The following is a 23,313-nucleotide window of genomic DNA, read 5'->3' as shown; positions in this document are numbered from 1 at the left end:
TTAAGTAAATAATTATTTTCTAGTTAGGTGAGTACATAATTTACAAAAATTCTGAGTGGGGTATGTACTTGATTGTAATAATTGCCACTTGTAAAAACTGATGTAGGTACATTCGCTCTAACAATAGCTCTACATTATAATTTTTTCGAATATTTCCCAGGGCTCTACACTACTCTTAAAATTGATTAAATTAATTTAAAGTAAGTATTTGTTTCTCTATTAAGATAGTTAATCTTACTTAAATCATGTTTTATTTTTAAAAAATATGTAGATAAATAAAAATGATATTTTTCGCAATTTCACAAATTCACGTCAATACGTTTCATATTATTCAGAAGATAAGTATATTCAATACAAACCGATAAATAAAATGAGTAGGTAATCAATGTTAACTTTGCAGTCGCAATTAATTTAGTAAGCTAATTTATGAAACGATAATTTGACACGAGTAATTGCAGCTCATAAATAATTAATTATTTAAAAAGCCTAGGTATGTCACGTCAGGCACGTAAGTTCGTAACTTAAGTCAAGTCAACAAAGTGAAGTGACTCTATGTCCACCTGTCTAAGCTAAGTGGCAGTGCATTATGAAGCAAGAAAGAGGGGATCATATAAAGCGGCGCGATGACCTATTTCATTTCTCACTAGCTCGCCAGTGGCCCGCATACATGCTGACGGTTTGAAAAAAAAAAACTTTCCCGCCAAACAGTTGACGTTTATATTTTTTCTAAATCCAAATACAGGCAAAGAAATCTTGGACAGAAATGACTGTGTGTTCAAGCACGTGATCGATTGTGCTTTTGTGTTGTTTTTGTGGCCAGTGTTTTGAGGACTGTGTTCCAGAACTGCAAGATGTTAAAGGTTGGTTGGTTGTTCTTTTCTCTTTTAAAAAAGTTAAGGATTCTTTCTGTTTAAAAATAACTAAAATTAATAAAAACAAATGACAGTGAAACAACTTGCATACGAAAAAGTTACTTTATTTTACTGTTACTGCCAATAGAGCGATTTTTAACATTCTATTCATAATTTTCGTAATTAAAACAAATAAGTACACAATAGAAATGGCGTGAAACTCATAGTAGGTATTCATAGTAGGTACTAGACTAGTTCAACTGTATGTATATGTATTAATCAATATTTTATTGATAAAGTATAGATATTAAAAGGGCAATCTAAGATGTCTAAACCTCATATTTCTCATAAACTCATCCAGTATCAATCAACTCGTCGAGATAATCAAGATTTCTAATTAAACTTGTAAAACATGCGACGGGTTGGTTTATAAGATCTCAAAGCTGTATTAGAGAAATCCAATTGGCATTTGCAGCTATGCATTCATTAACGGCCTCCCAAGGACGGGCATCGGCCTTCAAGATTGTGCAACATTTCTTAGAGCATAATAACATGGACTTAATTTTAAGATAGGCACACTATGATAGGTATTGAAAAATTGTGGAAAGTATTTTTCCTGGAAATGAATGGAATTAACCACACACATTTTTATTAGACTAAAATGACTTGAATTGATTGAGAAAATGAGGATTGGGAAAAAAATTATATCAGCGCAAAATGAAAAAAAATCTAGACTTTTACTTAACACTTAGATCCCATTAAGTGAGAATCAATTGAAGACTGAAATAGTGCATAAGTGTGCATTTAAGTGCACAGTCAAGTGTAGGGTTAAAAGCTTCGTCAGACAGCGGGCATCGACGCGTCGCGTCGTGTCAATTTCTATGCGTGCGAAACGTCACACAGTTTAACACCTAATTATACTTAACCAGTTAATTAACTAGCTAGTTAGCTGTTAGATTTATGCGCCATGATCATAAATGGTTTCAGGGTTCCGTACCTCATAAAGAAAAATGAAACCCTTCTAAAATTACTTTTAAGGTTCAGTAGGCACATCAAAAGGAAAAACCGAACCCCTTATTTTGTTTTCTTTCTGTAGAATATTCATAATAATTGACCCACGATTTTTGTCTCTTAAGAGGTGGTTCCACTGTAATTTACGCCCGTATTCACAAACATTACTATGAGGTCTCACAGTGCGCATAGACACACAGGGTGACTCACGAACCAATCACAGGGCTTTATTCAACGCTGTGCGTTCGATTTGCTGCTTCACTTAAGCAAGTATCGTTTGTGAATACGGGCGTAAATTAAGTAGGTGTTATTTTATTTGTTAATCGTATCAAAAGTAAAGTGCCTACCTCGACGCACTGTTTAAAAATGCAAACCTATAACTGCAGTGATTACGTCATTAAAGAAACTAAGCCACTTATGTCTTAGTATCTCGTGCTTGTAATATCGCGGGCAATAACTTTCTGTTTTCACTGAACATTATTTTCGTACAACATAATATTGTCGCGTTTACGTGACATGGTCGGTAAATGCAGTATGACTTGCCGTCCACAGTTTGCGTTGCACACGAAAACGACATAAACTAGCTTTCAAGGAAATTAAATTGATTAAAGGCGATGACAGAAACAATAATAGTGATTTAATCATTGTAAATTGAACTGATGCAATCATAGAAATAAACTGAAAAACTAGTGCCCACGTGAATTTCAGAGGAAAGGATGTTCTTTTCGGTTAATAAAGTCTCCCATTCTTTTATTGAAAAAACATGAGTTCCGAATTTCCCATTTAAACTCACTTTAGCTGCAAACACATTGTCCGTTTCACTAGTTACATAATAATATGTATTTGCTAAAATTCAGCAAAGTTTTAGCGTTTATTATGACGAAAAAAACCAGCAATAGATACCGAACTTAAATAATACAGAATAATTTAAGTAATTGTATCTTGATAGTTTGTATTGATACCAAATAATAACTTAACTAAGGGTAGTAAAAATAAATTATTATCATCATAAATAAATTTGTATCAATTAAAATAATTCATCTACAACAAAATGGCCAATATTTTTCGAGCGCATTTTCCACTGCCCCATGCAAGAGAGATCCGCCCGGACCGGTCGACCCGCGTTTCACATTGCGAACAGCTCAGCGCAGTGTCATCTGTTATTTATTACATTTGAGTAAACATAGTTGGTGGAACAAACAAAGTTTGACCAAGAGAGGAGATAAATAATCCATAAATCTGAAAACAACTCTACATTTCCACGTTTATAGCCACTGAAACAGATTTAATTAATTTGGTTAGTCTAGGTAAGTATTTTTCAACCTTTTTCATGACACGACACCCCTAGTATGAAAAAATATATTGCGACCCCCCGACCGCTCGCTTTTTTATGCATTTTATAATGTTACAAAGATGTTGTAGGAACCGAATATTTTCAATCCCTCCATACAACATTTTATGCATTACATTTGCATAATTAGATTTCAGATAAATCTATTTTTTACTGAGGTAGTTTATTATGACCAATCGCGAGCCCCCTATAGACCCCCTGAGAACACTGGTCTAAACAAAGGACATTTAAGTTAAATTACTTAACTGTCGTTGCAAAAAAAAAAAAATGTTAACGGGGGTTTCACCGTTTAAACCTTCCCTGAACTTTCACAAATATTTCAAGACAAAAATGAGCCAAATCGGTCCTGCCGTTCTCGAGTTTTAGCCAAAGTAACGAACAGCAATTCATTTTTAATTATTAAGATGATAACCAAAAAAAGTGAAGCGCATTAATCATCTTTCTTACAAAAACATCTTTGATCAAGCTTCTAAAGTGTACTCATCCACAGTGGCGGCGTAGCATGGGTTGGCACCCGGGGCGATCACCCCCCCCCCCCGTCATAAGTCCTAAGGCACCCCCTGGTACCCCCCAGGATTTTGGGGTTACCTACCGATTCGAAGATTGAAAAGTCAAAGTCAAAGTCAAAGTCAAAGTCAAAATTTCTTTATTTGTTTAGACTAATAAATAGTTCTTACAAATCGTCATTTTGCTCTTAAGGAGCCTCTACATGTCTCATAATCTTTTTACCCTACCAGCGCTTCGAGACCAACATTTGGCAAGTGCTGAGAAGAAGCGCCGCAACAAACTCAGTCACCACTGTCTGCCGGTTAATATAAATAAATATAAATAGTAGTAGTAGGTACATTCGATTCAGGAGCAGTTCACTGAATTTACCATGCATTCTTGTATGGTGTTATCTTATAAGAATGGGTATACAAGATTGCGTGGTATATTAAACAAGGTAGTGACGTGCTAATATCTAGACTTACATATTAAGATACTAGTAGAAATGACTCGCATACATAAATTTGAATAACTTGGATTGACCAGTCCCCGAAAGCAGCGCCTGTTCACAGACATGACGAGTGAACCAGCCATCGCTTCACTCGACCATATTAGAGGGAATGTAACGACCCGCCTCACTACGCCACCACCCCAGAGACATTTTAGTGAGAATGACAATTCCAAGTTATCTCTTTAAAAAAAAATTAATAATAAAGCTAAGTAACAGTCCAGATTGAGAAGCATGACACTATAACATTTGAGAAATTATTACTATTAGTTATATTTATACATTACTTTCCATTTTAATTATTTTTAGTGCGAGCATGAGAGGACCATAATCCTACTCCCAGGATGACTTATCATTAAGAAAATCTCGAGTTGTATAATAGGCTTTTTTAAGCATGTGATCTTTAACTATACCTTTAAATTTATTATACGGTAGCTCTTTATATTTATCAGGGACTTTGTTATAAAAATGGATACCTTGTCCCATAAAAGTGGCAAACACTTTATTAAGTCTAAAAGCGGGTATAGCCAATTTATTTTTATTTCTAGTGTTAATTTGGTGAATATCACTTTTCTTTTTGAATTCATTAATATTTTGTTGAATAAATAGAATACAGTTTAAGATGTATTGTGAAGCGGCCGTGAGAATGCCAATTTCTTTAAACAATTCTCTAAGGGACGCTCTTGCTTTCATTTTATACAAGTATCTTATCGCACGTTTTTGCAAAATAAATATTGTTTCAAAATCTGCAGCTTTGCCCCATAGCATGATTCCATATGACATTAAGCTATGAAAGTAGCTAAAGTAAACTAAGCGAGCTGTTGAAACATCGGTTAATGACCGTATCCTTTTTATTGCAAAAGCCGCTGAGCTGAGCTTTCCCGCCAGAGTTTCTATATGGGGGCCCCACTGGAGTTTTGAATCCAGGGTAATTCCCAGAAAAACAGTAGAGTCTACCAGATCGATGGCATTATTATTAAGTTCTATTTGGGTACTAACTGTTTTTACGTTAGGCAAAGAGAATTTTATACATTTTGTTTTCTTTGCATTAAGTTGTAAATTATTTGTAGTGAACCAACTTAAAACTCTTGTTAGTGCATTATTTACATCGTCAAAGTTATTTTTACTTCTATCAATATTAAAAATCAAAGATGTGTCATCAGCAAATAACACGATTTCGCAAGAGTCCTTAACAAAATATGGTAGATCATTAATGTATATAAGAAACAAGAATGGACCCAGAATTGACCCCTGCGGAACTCCGATTTTCACAGGTGACCCAGAAGACAAAACACCATTTATGTCAACTTTTTGAACTCTAAAGTTTAAATAGGATTGTATTAAATCCAAAGCCGAGTCCTTCACCCCATAAAAGTGCAGTTTGCGAATTAGCGTTTGATGTTCTACGCAGTCAAAAGCTTTTGAGAGATCACAGAAGACCCCTAGTGCATTTTGAGAATTCTCCCAAGCCTCGAAGATATGTTTAAGTAGTGCAACCCCGGCATCGGTGGTGGAACGACCCTTGGTAAAACCATATTGTTCACTATGAAATAGTTTATTAGAGCCAAAGTGAATCATAAGTTGCTCCTGTATGATTTTTTCAAAAATCTTGCTCAGAGCGGGCAAGATAGAAATGGGTCTATAATTGCCAGGGTCGGTTTTACTACCAGACTTAAATAATGGCATTAGTCTACTATGTTTCATGAGGTCGGGGAAGATTCCCTTCTCTATGCAATTATTGAATATTATCGCTAACTGTGGGGAAATTATATCAATAATGTGTTTGACTATCTTGACAGAGATGCCCCAGATATCAGTTGTACTCTTTACATTTAAAAGATTAAAAGTTTTAGTGATATCTAAAGGAGTAATATGTTTAAAAGAGAAGTGCGAGTCACAGGGTGTCACGTGGGTTTTCAATATTTCTTCAGCCTCGGAGGGAGATGACTTTAAGTTGGCAGTTGTTGCTGAAGCTATATTACCAAAAAATTTATCAAAAGCTTCCGCTACATCTTTATCTGCAGATATCAAATTATCGTGAACTTTGAGAGAAAAGTCATTATCTCTTGGTTTTAGTTTACCAGTCTCTCGGTTGATAACATTCCAAGTTTCTTTTATTTTATTACTGGCGTTCCCTATCTTGTCCCGAATATAAAAAGACTTAGCCATGAAGCAAACTTTCTTAAAAAAATTTGAATACTTTTTTACATGCTCAAGAAAAGATATACTATTATTATACTTTTTCATGCCATAAAGTTCATATAACGTATTTCGACTTTTGTATATTCCCTTAGTAGCCCAGTCACTAAACTTAGATTTGGTATTTGGTTTTAATGGCTTTACCGTAAAAACTTTGTCATGTTCGGTTTTAATACATTCGAAAAGGTTATTGTAAAGAGCATCTGGGTCTCCCTGCACATACGGGACCAAATGCAATTTATTTTCAAGATTATTTTTAAAACGTTCTAGACGACTAATGGTTACAGGTCTACATACGGCATTTTTATTACTTTTATTATTCAAATTATTACAAATAAATTCTACTTTAATACCACAGTGATCTGACGTAAGATTGTGTATGACAGCTTTATTGTCAGGGACACAGCTAGAGAAAGACAATCGCACCCCCCGTATCATGACATAGACCGCACATTTTCCATGCAGATGTGCCAGTGAGTACTAATCTACGCGACTTGTGTCACCCCCTGATGCTTGGCACCCGGGGCGGACCGCCCCCACCGCCCCCCCCTTACGCCGCTACTGCTCATCCATCAACATTACCAACGTGTACTACAAATCAGTTTAAATCATCTGATTTCTTAATTATCTTCTTGAACAATCCGCTAAGCGTAACTCAGTTTACAACGGCTACTTACTGGCTAACTGTTTGGCCATAACACACTGTTTAGTGGCATGCATCCATTTTCTCGGCAGCAATTAGACTGAGGAGCACCGTTAGTGTTCTGTTTTATTTACGCGCGTTTTGTAGTCATAGTAAAAAATAAGAAAAACGTTTACGAAGTTACTTTATTTACCATAGAATTTCCTTTCCGGAAAAAAAATACTAGGTGCGGTCTCTATAAGAGTAGGCGCACACCGTTGATTTTTAGTTGGCCGATAGTTGTGCCCGATTTTAAATTGTATGAAGAATCGGCCAAATCGAATCGGCGTAGTGTGCGCACTCCCATACTGATCAACTGCCCGACTAAACTATCGGCCGACGAAAAATCAACGGTGTGCGCCTACTCTAAGTAGTAAAATGATTATTGTCCGTATACGATAGACAATAGTTGCCGTGATCAATTGTCATCCGCTTTGCGCTGAAGGGACGTCGATCCTATCTTCGAACTCCTCTTTATTAGTCCTTCTTATTAACTTCATTGCGAGTCCAATAACATTCCTTTAAGTAGGTACTTCCAGTAACTTAGTCTAGTTAGATTTTTATTGGCGGTCAAACTGTAGATTTTTTCTCTATGCTCTAGATACAAATAGCAATCGCAGAGCTGGGAATAAACGGTGGGAACAGTCCCGACTTAGAAGCACGCTTATACGCAAATCAACGAATGCGTTTAATATACCTACTACCTACTAGGTATATATCGCTTTACTATGAGCGAGTGCATTCATGCATGTAATTTAATGTACAATTGTCTTGGATTAGATCAGGCAGGTGACGATTGCTACATCACTACTCATTAGCTATTTGATGAAATCTTTTTGCAAGTGTCACTTTCTATGATTCATATTACCGTGTCTCTGTGTTGTTACTGTCTTGACTCGTATCAAAAGGCTCAAGTCTGTTAACAGCAGGTAAACAGCAACTACAGATGACAGCTACAAGTGGATAAAAAAGTTTTAACTAAAATAGAGAAACACGGGTCTCAGCGACGAAAAATGTTTTAATTTTACATTTCAATCAAACTGGTATTACTAAAATTTAGGTAGGTATGGTTTTTACCGAGGGAGATGATAACAGATACTACTACTACTATAACTAGGTATTTTAATTCAAAACTATCACAACAATAAAGAAATAAACGCACTCAATCATATGAATTGACTACTCAATAACATCGATGTAAGAAACAAAAACACGATTGCTGAAAAATCTCGACAAAAAGCAATTTGTAAAGAGTTAAAAAATAGATATCAGCTACAAAAGAATTAAGCCGTCAATCATACTAAAGCAATTAAAGACTTTTTTAAAGACGGTGATTAAACTCTGCTGTAATGTGTGACAAAAGACACTACAGTGAACTAAGAAAAACTGATTATCGTGACAATGAAAAATACTATGGACTATGGTTGTATAAAATTATAATTGTTTAAATACAAAAGTAAATTGATTTGCTTTATCCCCACTTTAAATCATGTTAAAGTTATTTTAATGTGGAAAGAGATAGACCCAACACGACAAAGATTTCCTTGAAGAAAATTTGGCATTATCTTAAACATTAAGAATAAGAAATTTATTTTTAATATTCATTACATGTCAAATTGTACATTTACTAAATTAGAGGGAGGTTTAATAGAGATCGATAAAATTCTCTCAAACTTTTGATAAAGGATAGGTCACTTCTCCATTGGAAAGTTTGGTTGGAGATCCAAGGTTCCATTCCATATTACTAGCCACGGGAAGAGTGGCGAATTTGATTAAAATTGTTTTTGTTGAACTCATTTTGCGTCCAACCAAAATCCACACCGGCAAAGCCGTGGGCAGAAGCTAGTTTACATATTAAACGAATCGCTATTAGCACTATTACACAATCGATGAAAATGCCAGCCCATTTAAAAGATACGTTCACCTATCGCATGCGGGTTTATTCAAAGAAAGATCGCATTTGCCACTGTCTGCCGGATTCCAAGCAAGTTAGAATGAATATACTACAATTACCTATGATAATCATTTTATAATCGCACTAGTACTAAACAGTTCGTGACTAATCGAGTAAGTAGTGAGATGCAATTAGAAAATGTAAAATCTTAAGTTACGACGTTGTTTTGTAGGCGGTTCCTTATTAGGGAATTTATCTACTGGGCTTCGAACTGTAAAGACTTATAGGAATAAGTTATATCTATACTTATAATAAATCTGTGGGGGTCAATTCTGTACATGAAATATATTTTCAAAATAACTATCAGGGGGTGATTAGTGATCGATACTGATGCCAAAAATGCAATCAGTAAAATTTTTGTCTGTCTGTCTGTCTGTCTGTCTGTATGTTCCTTATAGAAACAAAAACTACTCGACGGATTTTAACGAAACTTGGTACAATTATTCTTCATACTCCTGGGCAGGTTATAGGATACTTAGGAATTCCCACGGGAACGGGCATTAGCGGGAAAATCTTTTTGTATGAAAAATCTAAACCGCTTAAGTTAGACGCTTGAAATTTGGCAAACAGGTACCTTAGTAAACTTAAAGCTTAGTTATAACAGGATATTGCAAAATTCCTACGGGAACGGGAATTAGCGAGAAAAAACATTTGTATGAAAAAATCTAAGCCACGTAAGATAGACGCTTGAAATTTGGCATGCAGGTACCTTAGTAAATTTAAAGCTTAGTTATAACAGGATATTGCAAAATTCTCACGGGAACGGGAGTTAGCGGGAAAAAACATTTGTATGAAAATATCTAAACCACGTAAGTTAGACCCTTAAAATTTGGCATGCAAGTACCTTAGTAAACTTAAAGCTTAGTTACAACAGGATATTGCAAAATTCCCACGGGAACTGGAATTAGCGGGAAATTCCTTTTGTATGACTGACTCACTGACATACCCACGCACAGCCTAAACGGCTAAACGTAGGCACTTGAAATTTATAAGGGACGTAGCTTAGGTACCGTAGAGGTGCACTAAGAAAAGAATTCCTGAAATTCCCACAGGAACAGGAATTACCGGGAAAATCCTATTGTATGAAAAATCTAAACCGCTTAAGTTAGACGCTTGAAATTTGGCATGAAGGTCTCTTAGTAAACTTAAAGCTTAGTTACAACAGGATATTGCGAAATTCCAACGGGAACGGGAGTTAGCGGGAAAAAACATTTGTATGAACAAATCTAAACCGCGTAAGATAGATGTAGGGGGTAAAATGGGATCCACGCGTACGAAGTCGCGGGCGGCCGCTAGTCATTAATAAATAATGGCGACTGAGTTAAGTAAGCACAGCTTGAAGAGTTTTAGAAGAAACATAGAGAAAACGTTCTTAAATTTTTGACAATTTAGTTATAAATATAATAGGTTAGTAACACTTTTTTAAGGAATACCTCTTTTCAGCACTGCTTTACATCATATTCCTGAAAAACTGGGACGTAACAAGCGCCTTATAAATTACAAAAAATAAATAACTTTAATGACTCTTTCAAATAAGATTCATGCCTTTATTTGGTCTAAATAAGCAATCCAGCTTGCTGGCAGTGGCGGGGCAAGACCTAAATTTGATGTGGGCAAGACAGATTTCGCGAGGCCTTGTTCTGTGGCGACCTGAAGACGGATTTTATGAAATAATAAAAAAAAACGGGTCAATGGTCTATTCATTGACAGTTTCTGATTTCTTGATTCAGTGATTATTTTTAAAGGAATTTTGCGCCAAAGAATAATGTTTGTCACTTAAAACCGTGTTGTTGCTTAATTTTGTGTCTGATTATGGCTGAATTTGTTTGGAAAAAAAAATTTTTAACTACATTGTTTAGCTATCAATAATTTATATTTAGTAGTATTTAAAAGTTGAATTTGACATGTGAGCAAAATTTTTGATGCGCGAGGCCCCTTGTTCCGCGAGGCCGTAGGCGGTGGCCCACGTCACCTACGCCTTACGCCGCCACTGCTTGCTGGCTTGAATCAGAATTTGGAAGTACATGCCTAAAGGATCTGTCACACTGGGTGCGTCGTTCTGCAGTGCGGTTAAAGTGAACGCAGCCTGTAGGTATCATGTACGAACAACATTGCCGGTCTAATTTTGTATTGATGCGATCTTTGCTCGTGCCCAAAGAACGCCTAACAGTGCTAGCTGCGTTCTTTCCTGACCGCAGACCGCATTGAATGTGTCCAAAATGATTAAAACAAAGACACAATTACAACAAACATCTACCCTTACCTTACGTTTTCGCCCGCACCAGTCCGTGACGTCTTTCACTGCCCGAGGAGGCCTCGCATGATCGGTCGGAATGTTATCCACACATCAAGAGCGAAGTGAGTTGATACTTAGTATTAACATAGTTTCACCAGGCTACAGTTTAGAGAGTTAATCCCTATGTGAGGCTACATCTTGAGCGGCATAATGTTTAGCACGACTGGAAAGTTCACGCGAAATGGTTTGATGACGTAGACCATTAGAATTAGGTAATGTAATTAATGTTATTTTAAAAATTCATATTAATATCGATAACTTCGCGAAATGGAATTCAAAATAACTCATAATCGCGGTTTTTGCTTTTATGACAACAACGCGAACGGCACCACTGTGACTTACCGCCATCTTGAATTTTCTTTTTTTTGAATGGTGAGGGCACAATGACTCTTTTTCATGTAATACCTTGGTCCCTGACACCTTCAAGTTAAAGGGCAATCCGAGCCAAAAATATTTAAAAAAATAACAATTTTACACCTAATAAAAACTTCAACCGTAAATATTAAAATTGGTGCTAAATGTTAAATAATATTATTTAATATCACTGCGGTATAGCTTTAATTAAAGATCCGATAAAAACACTTTCATGACAATTTTGTACAAAACACTACATTTATCCGGTTCAAAGATGAAAATCTAGAGCATAATGCCTAACAATTTTCTGCAGGCTTGTAATGAACGGCTTTTAAGTTGTATGGTGTCTATTAGATACCACGACTAGGGTGTCCATAAAGCCGAGGAATTTTCCGGACATCTCAGATTTCCATCTGTTTAAGAACTCAGAATTTTGGAAAAATGTTATGCACACTGGAATACAATTTTTGGTTTGGTAAAGAATCTATAGACATTAACATCGATTGTCTATGTCCGTGAATAATAATAGGTAATTTGAAAAGTTGCAAAGTGAGTAATAGGACATTTTGAACATAATCCTAAAGACGAAAACTACAATCAACATCAATCAATCAATAAAGCATTTATTGTGTCAGTTATAGGTAATACAGTAACAGATCTTGCCGATTAGGCGTACAATATTTTAAAGGTAGGGACAAGCTTTTTTTGCCCCCAAAAATAAAACAAAAAGGCAGTAAGTGTGCTTTCGTATAACACTGCTGCTTGACTCCAGGCTCAAGCAAAACTTCAAACATTCTATTCTATCCTGAATTTTTCACTCTTCATGGTGGCACTACGCCCATGGGAGTGTTTACTGTGAAGCGTTTTCTCATAGACCGGTCTGGCAAGTCTGCAACACTTTTAGCAATGATCACTATTACGCTGGAACCTAGCATTTATTGATCTAGTACTTTTGTTCAGGGCGTGGAATAGGCGCTGAGAGAAATTGGTGAAATAAAATACACGGGGTGTGTGAAAGAAACCTAAACGCGAAGTATATAAAATGAAAATATTATGTATAATCTATGTATAATAAGTTGACATAATGAATAATCTTGTTAAATGAATCGCTGGTAATCAGAGACAGGATGTGTTTATACAGAACGTCCCAAACTTTATTTTTTTTACTGCGATGCCCTGCCATAAACATTATTCATTCACTCACCTGTAATTGAACTAATTGAATAGGTATTTCTAGCGCTTCAAAGTGAAAAGCTGTGAAAATTATGGCTGTTGTAAGCTTGAAAGGGAAAAGCTCAATTTGCAAGTAAAGTAAATAATAAATATTTTAATTGACTTGGCGACCATTACTTGTCGCCTTATCGAACTGAGACAAACAAGAGTTGCTGCATTTTAAAAGGAACTGTGAAAGTAAAGAAAAAGTAGAATAACTTAAAATGTCAGCGATAATGACACTTCTTACCTTCCTACACGTTTCGGCTATTGGAGATTTAAGTATTATAATTACCTTATTGTCACTTGTTTTTTGGATGGCTCCATGCTTATTATTCGAGATTATTTTGCTTGAACCTGGATCCTTATACTATACAGTGTGTCCCAGTGGTATGAACTAGGTACCCCATTGTAAAACTGCGTTCAACGCAGGTAACTTAAATTCCACCGGCCCCGGGGAACCCGAAACGGGTTAACGTATCATCCCTACATACTTTAGCGTTTCGCCAACTCTTTTAAATGCGAAAAACTGGGAACCGAATCTGGGGACTGGAATTCACTGTCTGCTTATATTTCCCGAACACTTTAATCGGGACCTCTTCAAGGCGGAAAAGAATAGGATTTTCCAAGACACCTGCCCTGTCGGCCTCAAGACTGCACCTCAAATACTTATCTGCCTTTTGATGTAAAAAATAAAGTAATTTAACGTTTTTTTCTTCAGTTCCAGTTAATCTACCTCACGCTATGCTCGCTGACGCAAGCGGCGTACTACAGTCGGATGGCCACAGTGAACAGGCTCCGAGTGCCAACAGCCTTTAGGCCGGGGGTGACTTTTCAAAGGCCCTGGACTCACCAGCGTCTGATGCCGGCTGCGTCGCACCGAGTGCCTTATGTGGTGTACAGGAATGCTCCCCAAAGGTGAGAACCACAACTAATGATGTTAGCTAGCTAGATATGGGAACATCATTCCGTGCTTAATAAGTATTTACTTCAAAGTCACTGAGAAGTAAGAACTGTAGATGAGTCTAATAAGGACCACTGCTAACTTGATATAAAAACAGTACTCAGTGCTAAGAGTACCTATAAAATTAAATTGACTGAGAAGTGAGAAGAATCAAATATTTCCAGAGAAATCATAAAAGGATTAAGGCTTGGTATTTCTGCTAAAGTAGGTATTTCGCGCTGTCAAAATCTGCGCGCGCAATACTTCGCCGAAGACAGCGCGCCAAAGAGCTCTCGAGGCTACACAGTATAGAAATACGCAGTTTAGAAATACGCAGTTGGTTAGGTTAGGTTGACTTCCTTCCGTTCAAGCGTCACACTCACAGCACTTTCTAATACAAATCATATCCAAGTGATACAAATTAAAACAACTTTCAAAATTTTTGGGAATATATTTTAGAATCGAATAAATATAGAATATAACTGCCAAAGTAAACACGGTTCAAAGAGGCGTGGCGTCACCCGACCTTCCGGAAGTTCCGCGCCGGCTAAAAGAATTTCAAGATTACGTCACCCGACCTATCGGTAGATCCTCGGGAGCTTGAGCGATTGGAAAAACATTTTATGATCAGTTACTCGTAGTAGCGATTATTTAGAGCTTGGATAATAAATTATAGTTGTTGCAATTCACAAAGCTTTGCATGTGGTTAATTACATTAATCAGTACACGCATCAATTTTGTTCAGTCTTTTTGTTTATTAATAAATAAAAATATCATACTAAAATTGCATACATATTTGTTTGTATTGGTCTGGGTGTTTTCTTTCCATAATTTATGTATAACGTGTGTACGGGGCTCTGTATCGAAAATCACTATGAGCAATAAGCATCACACACGGTTACCTGGAGTGCATTACCGCAGCAAAAAGCTTGCCATCTTAAATCAACGGTATAATATCGAGGTTTCGTCAGTACAGTTGCGAACAAAGGTGTTTGTGTAGTGTAGTTGAGTTGAGAGTTCAGATTATTGAAATAATAAAACGAACATTTTATTTTTTAAATACATTTTAAAAATAATTTACATTACAGATAACAATGAGAGGATGACATTGCAAGGTGGTGCCAGTCCAGCCTTAAATCCGTTGCTATATGCTGCATCTGCCATGTTTTTGGCTAAAAGATTCTTCTATCTTGCAGTTGTAGTTGTAATTGGTGTAATTTGGAAACAGTTTTGCAAATTACCAAAGGCATGAAAACTTATTTCAACAACTCTTCCAGGAAACTGTCGCTCATAGTAGACTTTTATTACAGACCTCAGACAGTATTTTTGGAAAACTTTTACGCATGGTGGAGGAAGGGACGCTCTAGAGACTCAAGTCTAGAAGGAGTCACATGAACTCCAAGTTTTAAATCCGTTGACATCTGCTGCCTCTGCCATCTTTTTGGCTAGAAGATTCTTCTATCTTGCAGCTTAGACCTTTAGCTACAGACCTTAGACAGTATTTTTGTGAAAATTCTTACGCATGGTGGAGGAAGGGACGCTCTAGACACTCAAGTCTACAAGGAGTCACATCAACTCCAGTTTTAAATCCGTTGACATCTGCTGCATCTGCCATCTTTTTGGTTAGAAGATTCTTCCATCTTGCAGCGTAGACCTTTAGCTACAGACCTTAGACAGTATTTTTGTGAAAATTCTTACGCATGGTGGAGGAAGGGACGCTCTAGACACTCAAGTCTAGAAGGAGTCACATGAACTCCAGTTTTAAATCCGTTGACATCTGCTGCATCTGCCATCTTTTTGGCTAGAAGATTCTTCTATCTTGCAGCTTAGACCTTTAGCTACAGACCTTAGACAGTATTTTTGTGAAAATTCTTACGCATGGTGGAGGAAGGGACGCTCTAGAGACTCAAGTCTACAAGGAGTCATATGAACTCCAGTTTTAAATCCGTTGACATCTGCTGCATCTGCCATCTTTTTGGCTAGAAGATTCTTCTATCTTACAGCTTAGACCTTTAGCTACAGACCTTAGACAGTATTTTTTATTATTTATTTGTGTCAGTGTGCTCTTCTAAAGAGTGTAAGACGATTGTATGTAGGTACTATTAAAATGTAATTTTAACTCATTGGTTTTGTCTCATATTTGAGGAATGTACTATGTATCATGAGTAGTCTTCGTTTAAAAGGATGCGAACGATTTAAATTTCAATAGGTAGACAAAATTGATAATTTTTAATTATAAAAAATTTAAGCTTTCTCCAGTAACACTGATATTATTATACTGTGACTCATTAAAGTCATCATTGTCAAAAATATTGACAAATCGCGAACTGTCACGGCCAAAAAACTGACACGCGTCCGTCCTCCGTAAGCGCCACCGCGCGACTGATTGAGATTGTCCAAGCCGTCATGGACGATTTTTTCCACATTTTTTAACATAGTAACTAAATAAGACGCAATATAAAAATTTCATCCGTTAAAAGCCCTCAAGTTATTGCTGAACTTTAGTTTAGTAAAAGATTTAGAATCTCAAATCGCTTATTTTAAAAATAAAACCATAAATAGAAAACGAATAGAGGTAACTTTGGGAATTTATTCTATCGAGTCAACTTCATCAAATCGTGTTTCCATCCGTTAATAGCCCTAGAAAATATCCTCAACTATGCCCAATAAAAATCTTAGCCTTTAATTTTACTGTTTAGTACCTCAAAAATGAAAAATGAAAACCTCATTTTCGCCATTTTCTCTGCTACCCGGCCTTAAAGAAGATCAATAAAGACATGCCCATCACTAATTAAGATTTCAAAAATGTTTATGCCCTCATTAATCTCGGTATGCTCTTTCTCCTTGTTTGCCGTCTCATTCAAAGTGATTTCGGTTTCCCAGTCAACAAGACTTACCATCTGATCTTCTGATCTAGGCGACAAATAAAATCTATCAGCAATCGACCATAGCAAGGCAAATAATATACCAGGAAATAACCTCTCCTTCTCACCACAGATACGCAATGAAGCACTTCGCCCCGGGACCGACTCGCACCGTCTTCAGCCACGGCTGGAAGACCACAGCCCGCCTCCCGCCGCTATCTCCCTCCACGCCGGAATACGAGTTCGTACGCGCCGCCTCCTCGCCGCCGGCGGTGCACGATGGTGGTACAGGTTGACTTGCGCACACGCACACACGCACTCTTTTATTTATACACCATATCAGCATCAGCTTAATAATAACTTCTAGACTGGTGATTGGTAACATTACCTACCACATATCCTTTTCCTAGACAGGTTTTGATAAAGGTCCGGGTGATCATCTGTCTCAACTGCAGGAACAAAACCCTCTCCAATTTACCACTGCCTTGCATAATTATTATCATTCTCCCTTACTTAGTCGCCTTTTATGACAACAAGGCAGTTACAGGGCACAGTTTTACAGGGCAGTTAAATGTACCATCCTAGACTGCATCTCACTTAACACCAGGTGCGATTGCGGTCAAATACCTGCCTTGTCAGGCATAAAAAGAAAAGCCTTCCAAGGGAAGAGTGGTGGTGGTCCTATTTTATTCTCTATTCTATACAATCGCATAAGATGGGATCACATTACGTTTAATGCATTGGCTTCCATGGTGGCAAGATTAATGCTGCTTCTTTCTGCAATAACATTTTAGTCCAAGGTGAATTTTGTATCCTCACATTATCCACAAATTAATCTTTAACAAAGATTTAACTGACACATACTTTTATTATTACGTGCAGCAGCTGTATATTATTTTTGTTTTCACGCATAATAACATAATTCATTTATTTTTTCCATCATAACTTGCGTTACTTAGTTTATTTCTTTTAGAATATTATTTTCATAAAATACAACGAAGGCATTTTATAATTTACATGTAATTAAAATATTTTTGTATCTGCTGCTGTTCACTCTTTACAAATGGAATCTAATGTAAGCATTATTGGTAGCAACGCTATGCTTTCTACAATGTTTCACTTCGTGCACTAATTGCACCAAGAAAATTAGATGCCCGTTCACAGAAATATGAAAGGTGTCATTTACAAAATGTTTGACATCTGAAGCCTCATTCGTATTAGGGCACATTAATACAAAATAGTTTCGGCACAAGTTAAATTGTATGAAAGTACGAAAAGACAAAAAATATGCCAGTTATAAGAGAGTCTACTTGTGTCCTAATCGGACGAGGCTTTATAGCTCACGCAAACAAACAAAAATAAACAATTTTTAACATAGTTATAGAATTTTTAAGCAGTATAGAGCCTTATTAAAACTACTTTGCGGTATTCTGGTCAAGTTTGCGTGAGCTTCAAATATTTCTGTGGACGGACGATGGTCGGTTTAGCGTTGTGTGACCGGCAGGTGCCATCCACACCATCCCAGCTCCGAACCTGAGCCTCTCGGAGAAGCCAATCGTGGTCGTCGACTCGGATAACCTTCTCAAATCGTCACAGGACGTAAGTTGAACAACGATTTTATCAACTGACTATGAAATCCGGCATCGTTATATTACTGGATTATTATTCAATTGCGAAAATAGTGAATCTGCTTGAAGTTGCTTATAAATTTCTAGGGTCACAGGCCTACGTATGAAGTGACAGAAAAATTCTTGGAGCCCGGAGTCTACCAGGTATCACCCAAAGTTGAAATACCCGTTGGATTCTCTAAACCTTCTGTAAGTTACTATCAGTGGAAAATGTGAAATTTTTATTTTGTTACAGACTTGAAAGAAAAAATGTTTAGTGTATTTGTTTGATAATGTTTTTTTTTTTCAGTCGCCGTCGTCTAATGGTGTGCAGAACTTGTTTACAAACAATGCAGCAGCATTGCAGTTCGCGTCGGATTATGGTTTGTCAGTATCCCTGCCGCAGACATCCGTCGTGCAACCACATCAAATTGTTCCTCCGCAATTTAATATGCAGGTACCATCATATCAGCATGATAACTCCATGATGCATAAGAGAAAACGGAGGGTAAATGTCTAACACTTACATTTTCTTTTCCAGGGTTTCCCTTCTCACCAGGATATAGTAAACGCAGGCTCAGAAGGCATAGTAATATCACCGCAAATGTTATACCAAGCTGACCCATCGTTCTTGCAAAAACTTCAAGAGCAGCTAATGCAACGATACCCCTCCGTAGAGTTCATACCTTACCCCGCTGACACACCCTCAAATAACATCCAGCAGTTCCACCACCAACCTCATATCCAGCAACAACCACAGAATAACCTTTTCTTGTTGGAGAACGAGGAAATAACAAAACAAACGCCAACATCATTCGAACCACAAAAGAGCGTTGTGCAAAGAGAAACCCACGAGAGTGCCGTTATGTCGCTCATCCCTCATTCTTTCACCCAAAACAATACTACGGAAAAGCATGTTGAAGTGACATCTGCATCTCAACCTCACAATGTCACAGTTGAATTAGTAACGGCAGAATCAAAACCAAGCACGACCACAGTCAAATACATAATCGAAAGCACCACTCAAGAGCAAAACGTGACTCCTATCTACTACGCGCAGGTCGGTCAAAGCATTGGAAACATTATAGCAAATGGATTCTATTCGGCAATCAATGACGTGAGGGCAGCAGCTGCATTAGCTCAAGTCGAGAAACCTCAAGAACAACAAGAAAATGCGACCACCACTACTACAACTACTGCCGCTCCAGAGCTCATGGCATATTTTGTACAACCCCCTGAAGGTTTTAAGAATCACACAGAGGTTAAACCTCATATCGGAGTTCCATTTACAAAGACTGCCGATTCTGTTAACATAGCTTACACTCTTCTTAGAGCAAACAATAAAGAGTCCCAAGTGACAAAAGAAGGTAACGTTTATGCTGGTCAAATAGTTGAAGCAACGATAAGCGAGGATCAAGACTTCAACAAACAAAAGGCGACTCTGATTCAAAGGAGAGCTCCATTAAGAATAATAGCGGTGACAGAGAAGAAACAAGATCAAGTCACATCGACGTCAGTGCCTCCGAAAATTACGGTGGTGAAGGCGAAAATACCTCCGAAAAGCAAACTGACTTTTGACGATAAAACTGGAGAGCCTGTGCTGAGGATATACGCAAGTTATGTCGACCCAAGTAAGTCGGTAAGTCCAAACATATTATAATTTTTGCGATGTATTTTCCGTATTTCCGACGTTATAAGCTGAGGGTCTAGAAAAAGAGCACATTATAATCGCAAACCAGTCGAAAAATGGTCGAAAGGCCTTTTTTGTATGGAGTTACGACGGATTCGACTTTCGATTCGATCAAAAAGTGCAACTTGTCTAGGGGGCTCGTCTGATTGAGTACTATGGCATTTTAGTCTTACTCCATGGTTTTGACTTCAGTTGTGCGTCAGTCTTGAATATTTTAACCCTATTCATAACTAATATAAACTTTTAGAAATGAGGCTGTAAACAATACAATTTATTCTATTACAGAAAGAACTATTAGCGTCTAAACTGAACAACATAAAGAACGTCAAAGAAATAGTGGTCAAAAAGCCAGACGGTGTGGAAAACTGGACATCGGCTATGGTGAGGAAAGCAGACAAGACCCAAGGACATGATGCTAACCAGGTCACTGATTTTGGACTCAAGCTTAGGTCGAGGAGCGACGATTATATTCCTTTATTTGAGGAGTATGAAGAGTAGTTTAAGTTTCGTGGAGTGATGTTTATGATAAGTCTGTGCCTTTTTATTTAAAACTTAGGTACACTGTCTCAGTTGTACATCATGTAGATTATCTTTTAAATTGGAAAATATGTACGGGACATGTATAGTATAATATGTTACTTCTTACAAAGACAATTTTGTTCTCATTTTTCTGGATGAGGAATTTGTGAAAAAGAAATCTGCATTTCTTCTCAAGATATTTTATCCACATAAAACTACCTTTTAACATTATGTCTGTCTGTATAATTATGATCGTAATTGAGACAGTGCAGACCTAAGTAATTTTCAAATATACTTACTTATGTATTTAATGTATTAATTTGTGATGTAAACACTTTATTGACTAATTTATATCATGGATGCAATAGGTACGCACTTCTGTCAATGCGATACCGGTTTTATAATAGTATCACAGTCACCAATACCGATAACGAAATTTTAAGATATTGAGATAACATCTAACAGATAATACTTCCTATTTTTTGGAATGTCATAGAATACTCAGTTCAAATTAAAAATGTATAATTAGGGGCTCGATTACATTAAGTAATATAGGCCCGAGGATAGTGCGATACACATAATGGAATATCTATAGTGCGAAATTTGCGTTGCTTAAATAAGTATACACAATCATACAGTCGATATAGTAGTAAACATAATATCGGTATCGGTATTTTTGATACATCCCTAATCTAAACGTTAATGAATATGTCTTCATAATAATAACGTTTTTGTGCAATTTCTGTCAATTACTTTGCAATGTAAATAGTGCTTATTAATTTTAATGTAGTTAACACTTATTTAAGAAATATTTAATGCATTTAGAATGTATTATTGTTATGATAAAATGCCAAATTGTTTTAAAATAAAACAAAATAACTTTTAATATGTTTTATTTTTTGTTGCCAGTTTATAAAATTGTTTTTATAATTTAAGACACTCAAAGTGACTAAGTTGTCGTCACAGTTTACAAATCGGACTAAAACTAGATTTGTGAAACACATAGAAACATAAGATAACATATTGTCATTAAATAAATGCTTATGTTACATGGGCGGAGGATATTTAGTCATATAGCAGTACCAATATATTTTTGGGTTTTTCTTTTATTGCTGTGGTGTTGCCACTTTAAGGATGTGCCACACAAGACTGTCGATCTAAACATAAATTACGGGAAAATTCTAATTACCGTTTATAAAGATATTATAAAATGTACATTGAATAAAAACAAGCAGTTTTTATGTGCGTCTTTCTTTATAAATTCTATATTTAGTTCACTAGGCCCGTTAGGCCACTTTAGGTACAGAAAAAAATCTTTTAAATATTATCTGGAATATACTTCATGTTCCATATTAAATCGGTAAACCGATTTAGATACAAAATTGTGTGAAAGTGAAAAACTGTAGAAAACCCATTTTCTAGCATTATAAGATTTAGGGGAATTACTAACCAAATACTTAATTATATTTATTATGTTAAACCGCTGAGGTGGTTTCTGTCGTCTACTTTCTCAAGGATCTTTGGCTTTAAAGAAATTGATCATATTTAATTATGTATTTATATATTCTTTAAGTATCACAGTCGTCTTACAATCTGTGATGTAGTACTAATTTATTGCTATTTTTACAATCTTAATTACTTTTCGTAATGAAACAGGAATTATACTAGCAAATTGTTACATTTATGCCCGTTTTCACCGTCAATCTCTAATTTTTAAGTGACCCCTATGGTAACACATAACAAAAATTTTGTTTTCATAGGGGCCACTTAAAAATTATTAGGGATTGATGGTGAAAACGGGCATTAGTATTTTTGGCAATGTCAGTAACCCCTATCGTTGTAATTCTATACTTTGTTCATTCACGTCCAATTTTACAATAACCAGTTAAGTAACTTTTACCTGAATAAAAGTGGGGTATTGTCAACTTTGGTAAAAGTTATCTGGTGTTACATAAATGTGCCCTTATGAGGCTGATAAGAGCTAAATAGTATATTTTTAAATTCTTTCATCAATAGATTTTGTCTCATCATTTCAGCCACAGGACGTCCACTGCTGAACATAGCTTCCAGTGATTTCCACATCGCCCGGTTGGTAGCGGCCTGCATCCAGCGCTTTCCTGCTACCTTTATGAAGTCTTTGTCCACCTTGTGGATGGACCTCCCTACTTATCTATCTACTCAATAAGAAAACTGAACCCATCAATATTCATTATTTCTGCTAGTTAATAGGTCTTAACCAAAAGTATAAACTAGGCCGTATTAGAATCCATAAAAACAAAATCCGCTTGCTAATCCGTCAGGCTATGCCAGCGACTTTAGTTCGTTTACGGATATCCTCATTTCTGATTCGATCTCATAAAGAAACACCGAGCATAGCCTTTTTCATAGTACGCTGTGCAACTTTGAGCTTCTTTATGAGGCCTACAGTGAGAGGCAGTTACAGCGGAATTACTCGGAAAAACGTTATCTAAAGTTTCGAATGTTGCCATCCCTCTCACGCAAAGCGAGATCCCAGCATGTGCGACAGTGACAGATAGACCCGAAATTCCGTAAACAGCGTTTCCGAGTAGCCCTGCAGGCTCGTCCTGTGGTTAAAATGATGATGAAAACCAAATCCATTGGTGGTGTCATTTAGCTCAAATCAGTGCCATATAGCTGATTTACATGTGTTAAGTAGATAACTAAATTTTAACTTAATTTAAATTCTATGTCCAAACATCAAGCTTTTTTTAGGGTTCCGTAGTCCTGACAAGGAACCCTTATAGTTTCGTCATGTCTGTCTGTCT

General features: G+C 36.6%; 1 protein-coding gene across 5 annotated transcripts; it reads left to right on the top strand.

The window, feature by feature from the left end:
* The first annotated feature begins 628 nt into the window (after positions 1-628).
* Positions 629-21,385, top strand: LOC135073726 (uncharacterized). Of its 5 annotated transcripts, none has more exons than XM_063967886.1 (8): positions 629-860; positions 13,626-13,822; positions 16,845-16,993; positions 18,237-18,310; positions 18,427-18,528; positions 18,629-18,775; positions 18,860-19,957; positions 20,294-21,385. In XM_063967886.1, the coding sequence occupies exons 1-8, from the start codon at positions 852-854 to the stop codon at positions 20,504-20,506; spliced, it is 1,989 nt and encodes a 662-aa protein (XP_063823956.1). In that variant the 5' UTR covers positions 629-851; the 3' UTR covers positions 20,507-21,385. The 5 variants fall into 5 exon arrangements, with proteins under 5 accessions (XP_063823956.1, XP_063823954.1, XP_063823952.1 ...); XM_063967884.1 differs by having other exon boundaries at positions 16,845-16,996; XM_063967882.1 differs by having other exon boundaries at positions 16,845-16,996; positions 18,216-18,310.
* The last annotated feature ends 1,928 nt before the right edge of the window (positions 21,386-23,313 follow it).

This window comes from Ostrinia nubilalis, chromosome 8, assembly GCF_963855985.1.
Source record: "Ostrinia nubilalis chromosome 8, ilOstNubi1.1, whole genome shotgun sequence".
NCBI classification, from domain to species: Eukaryota; Metazoa; Arthropoda; class Insecta; order Lepidoptera; family Crambidae; genus Ostrinia; species Ostrinia nubilalis.
Note: the sequence above shows the minus strand (reverse complement) of the source record. Positions and strands in the feature narration are given on the sequence as shown.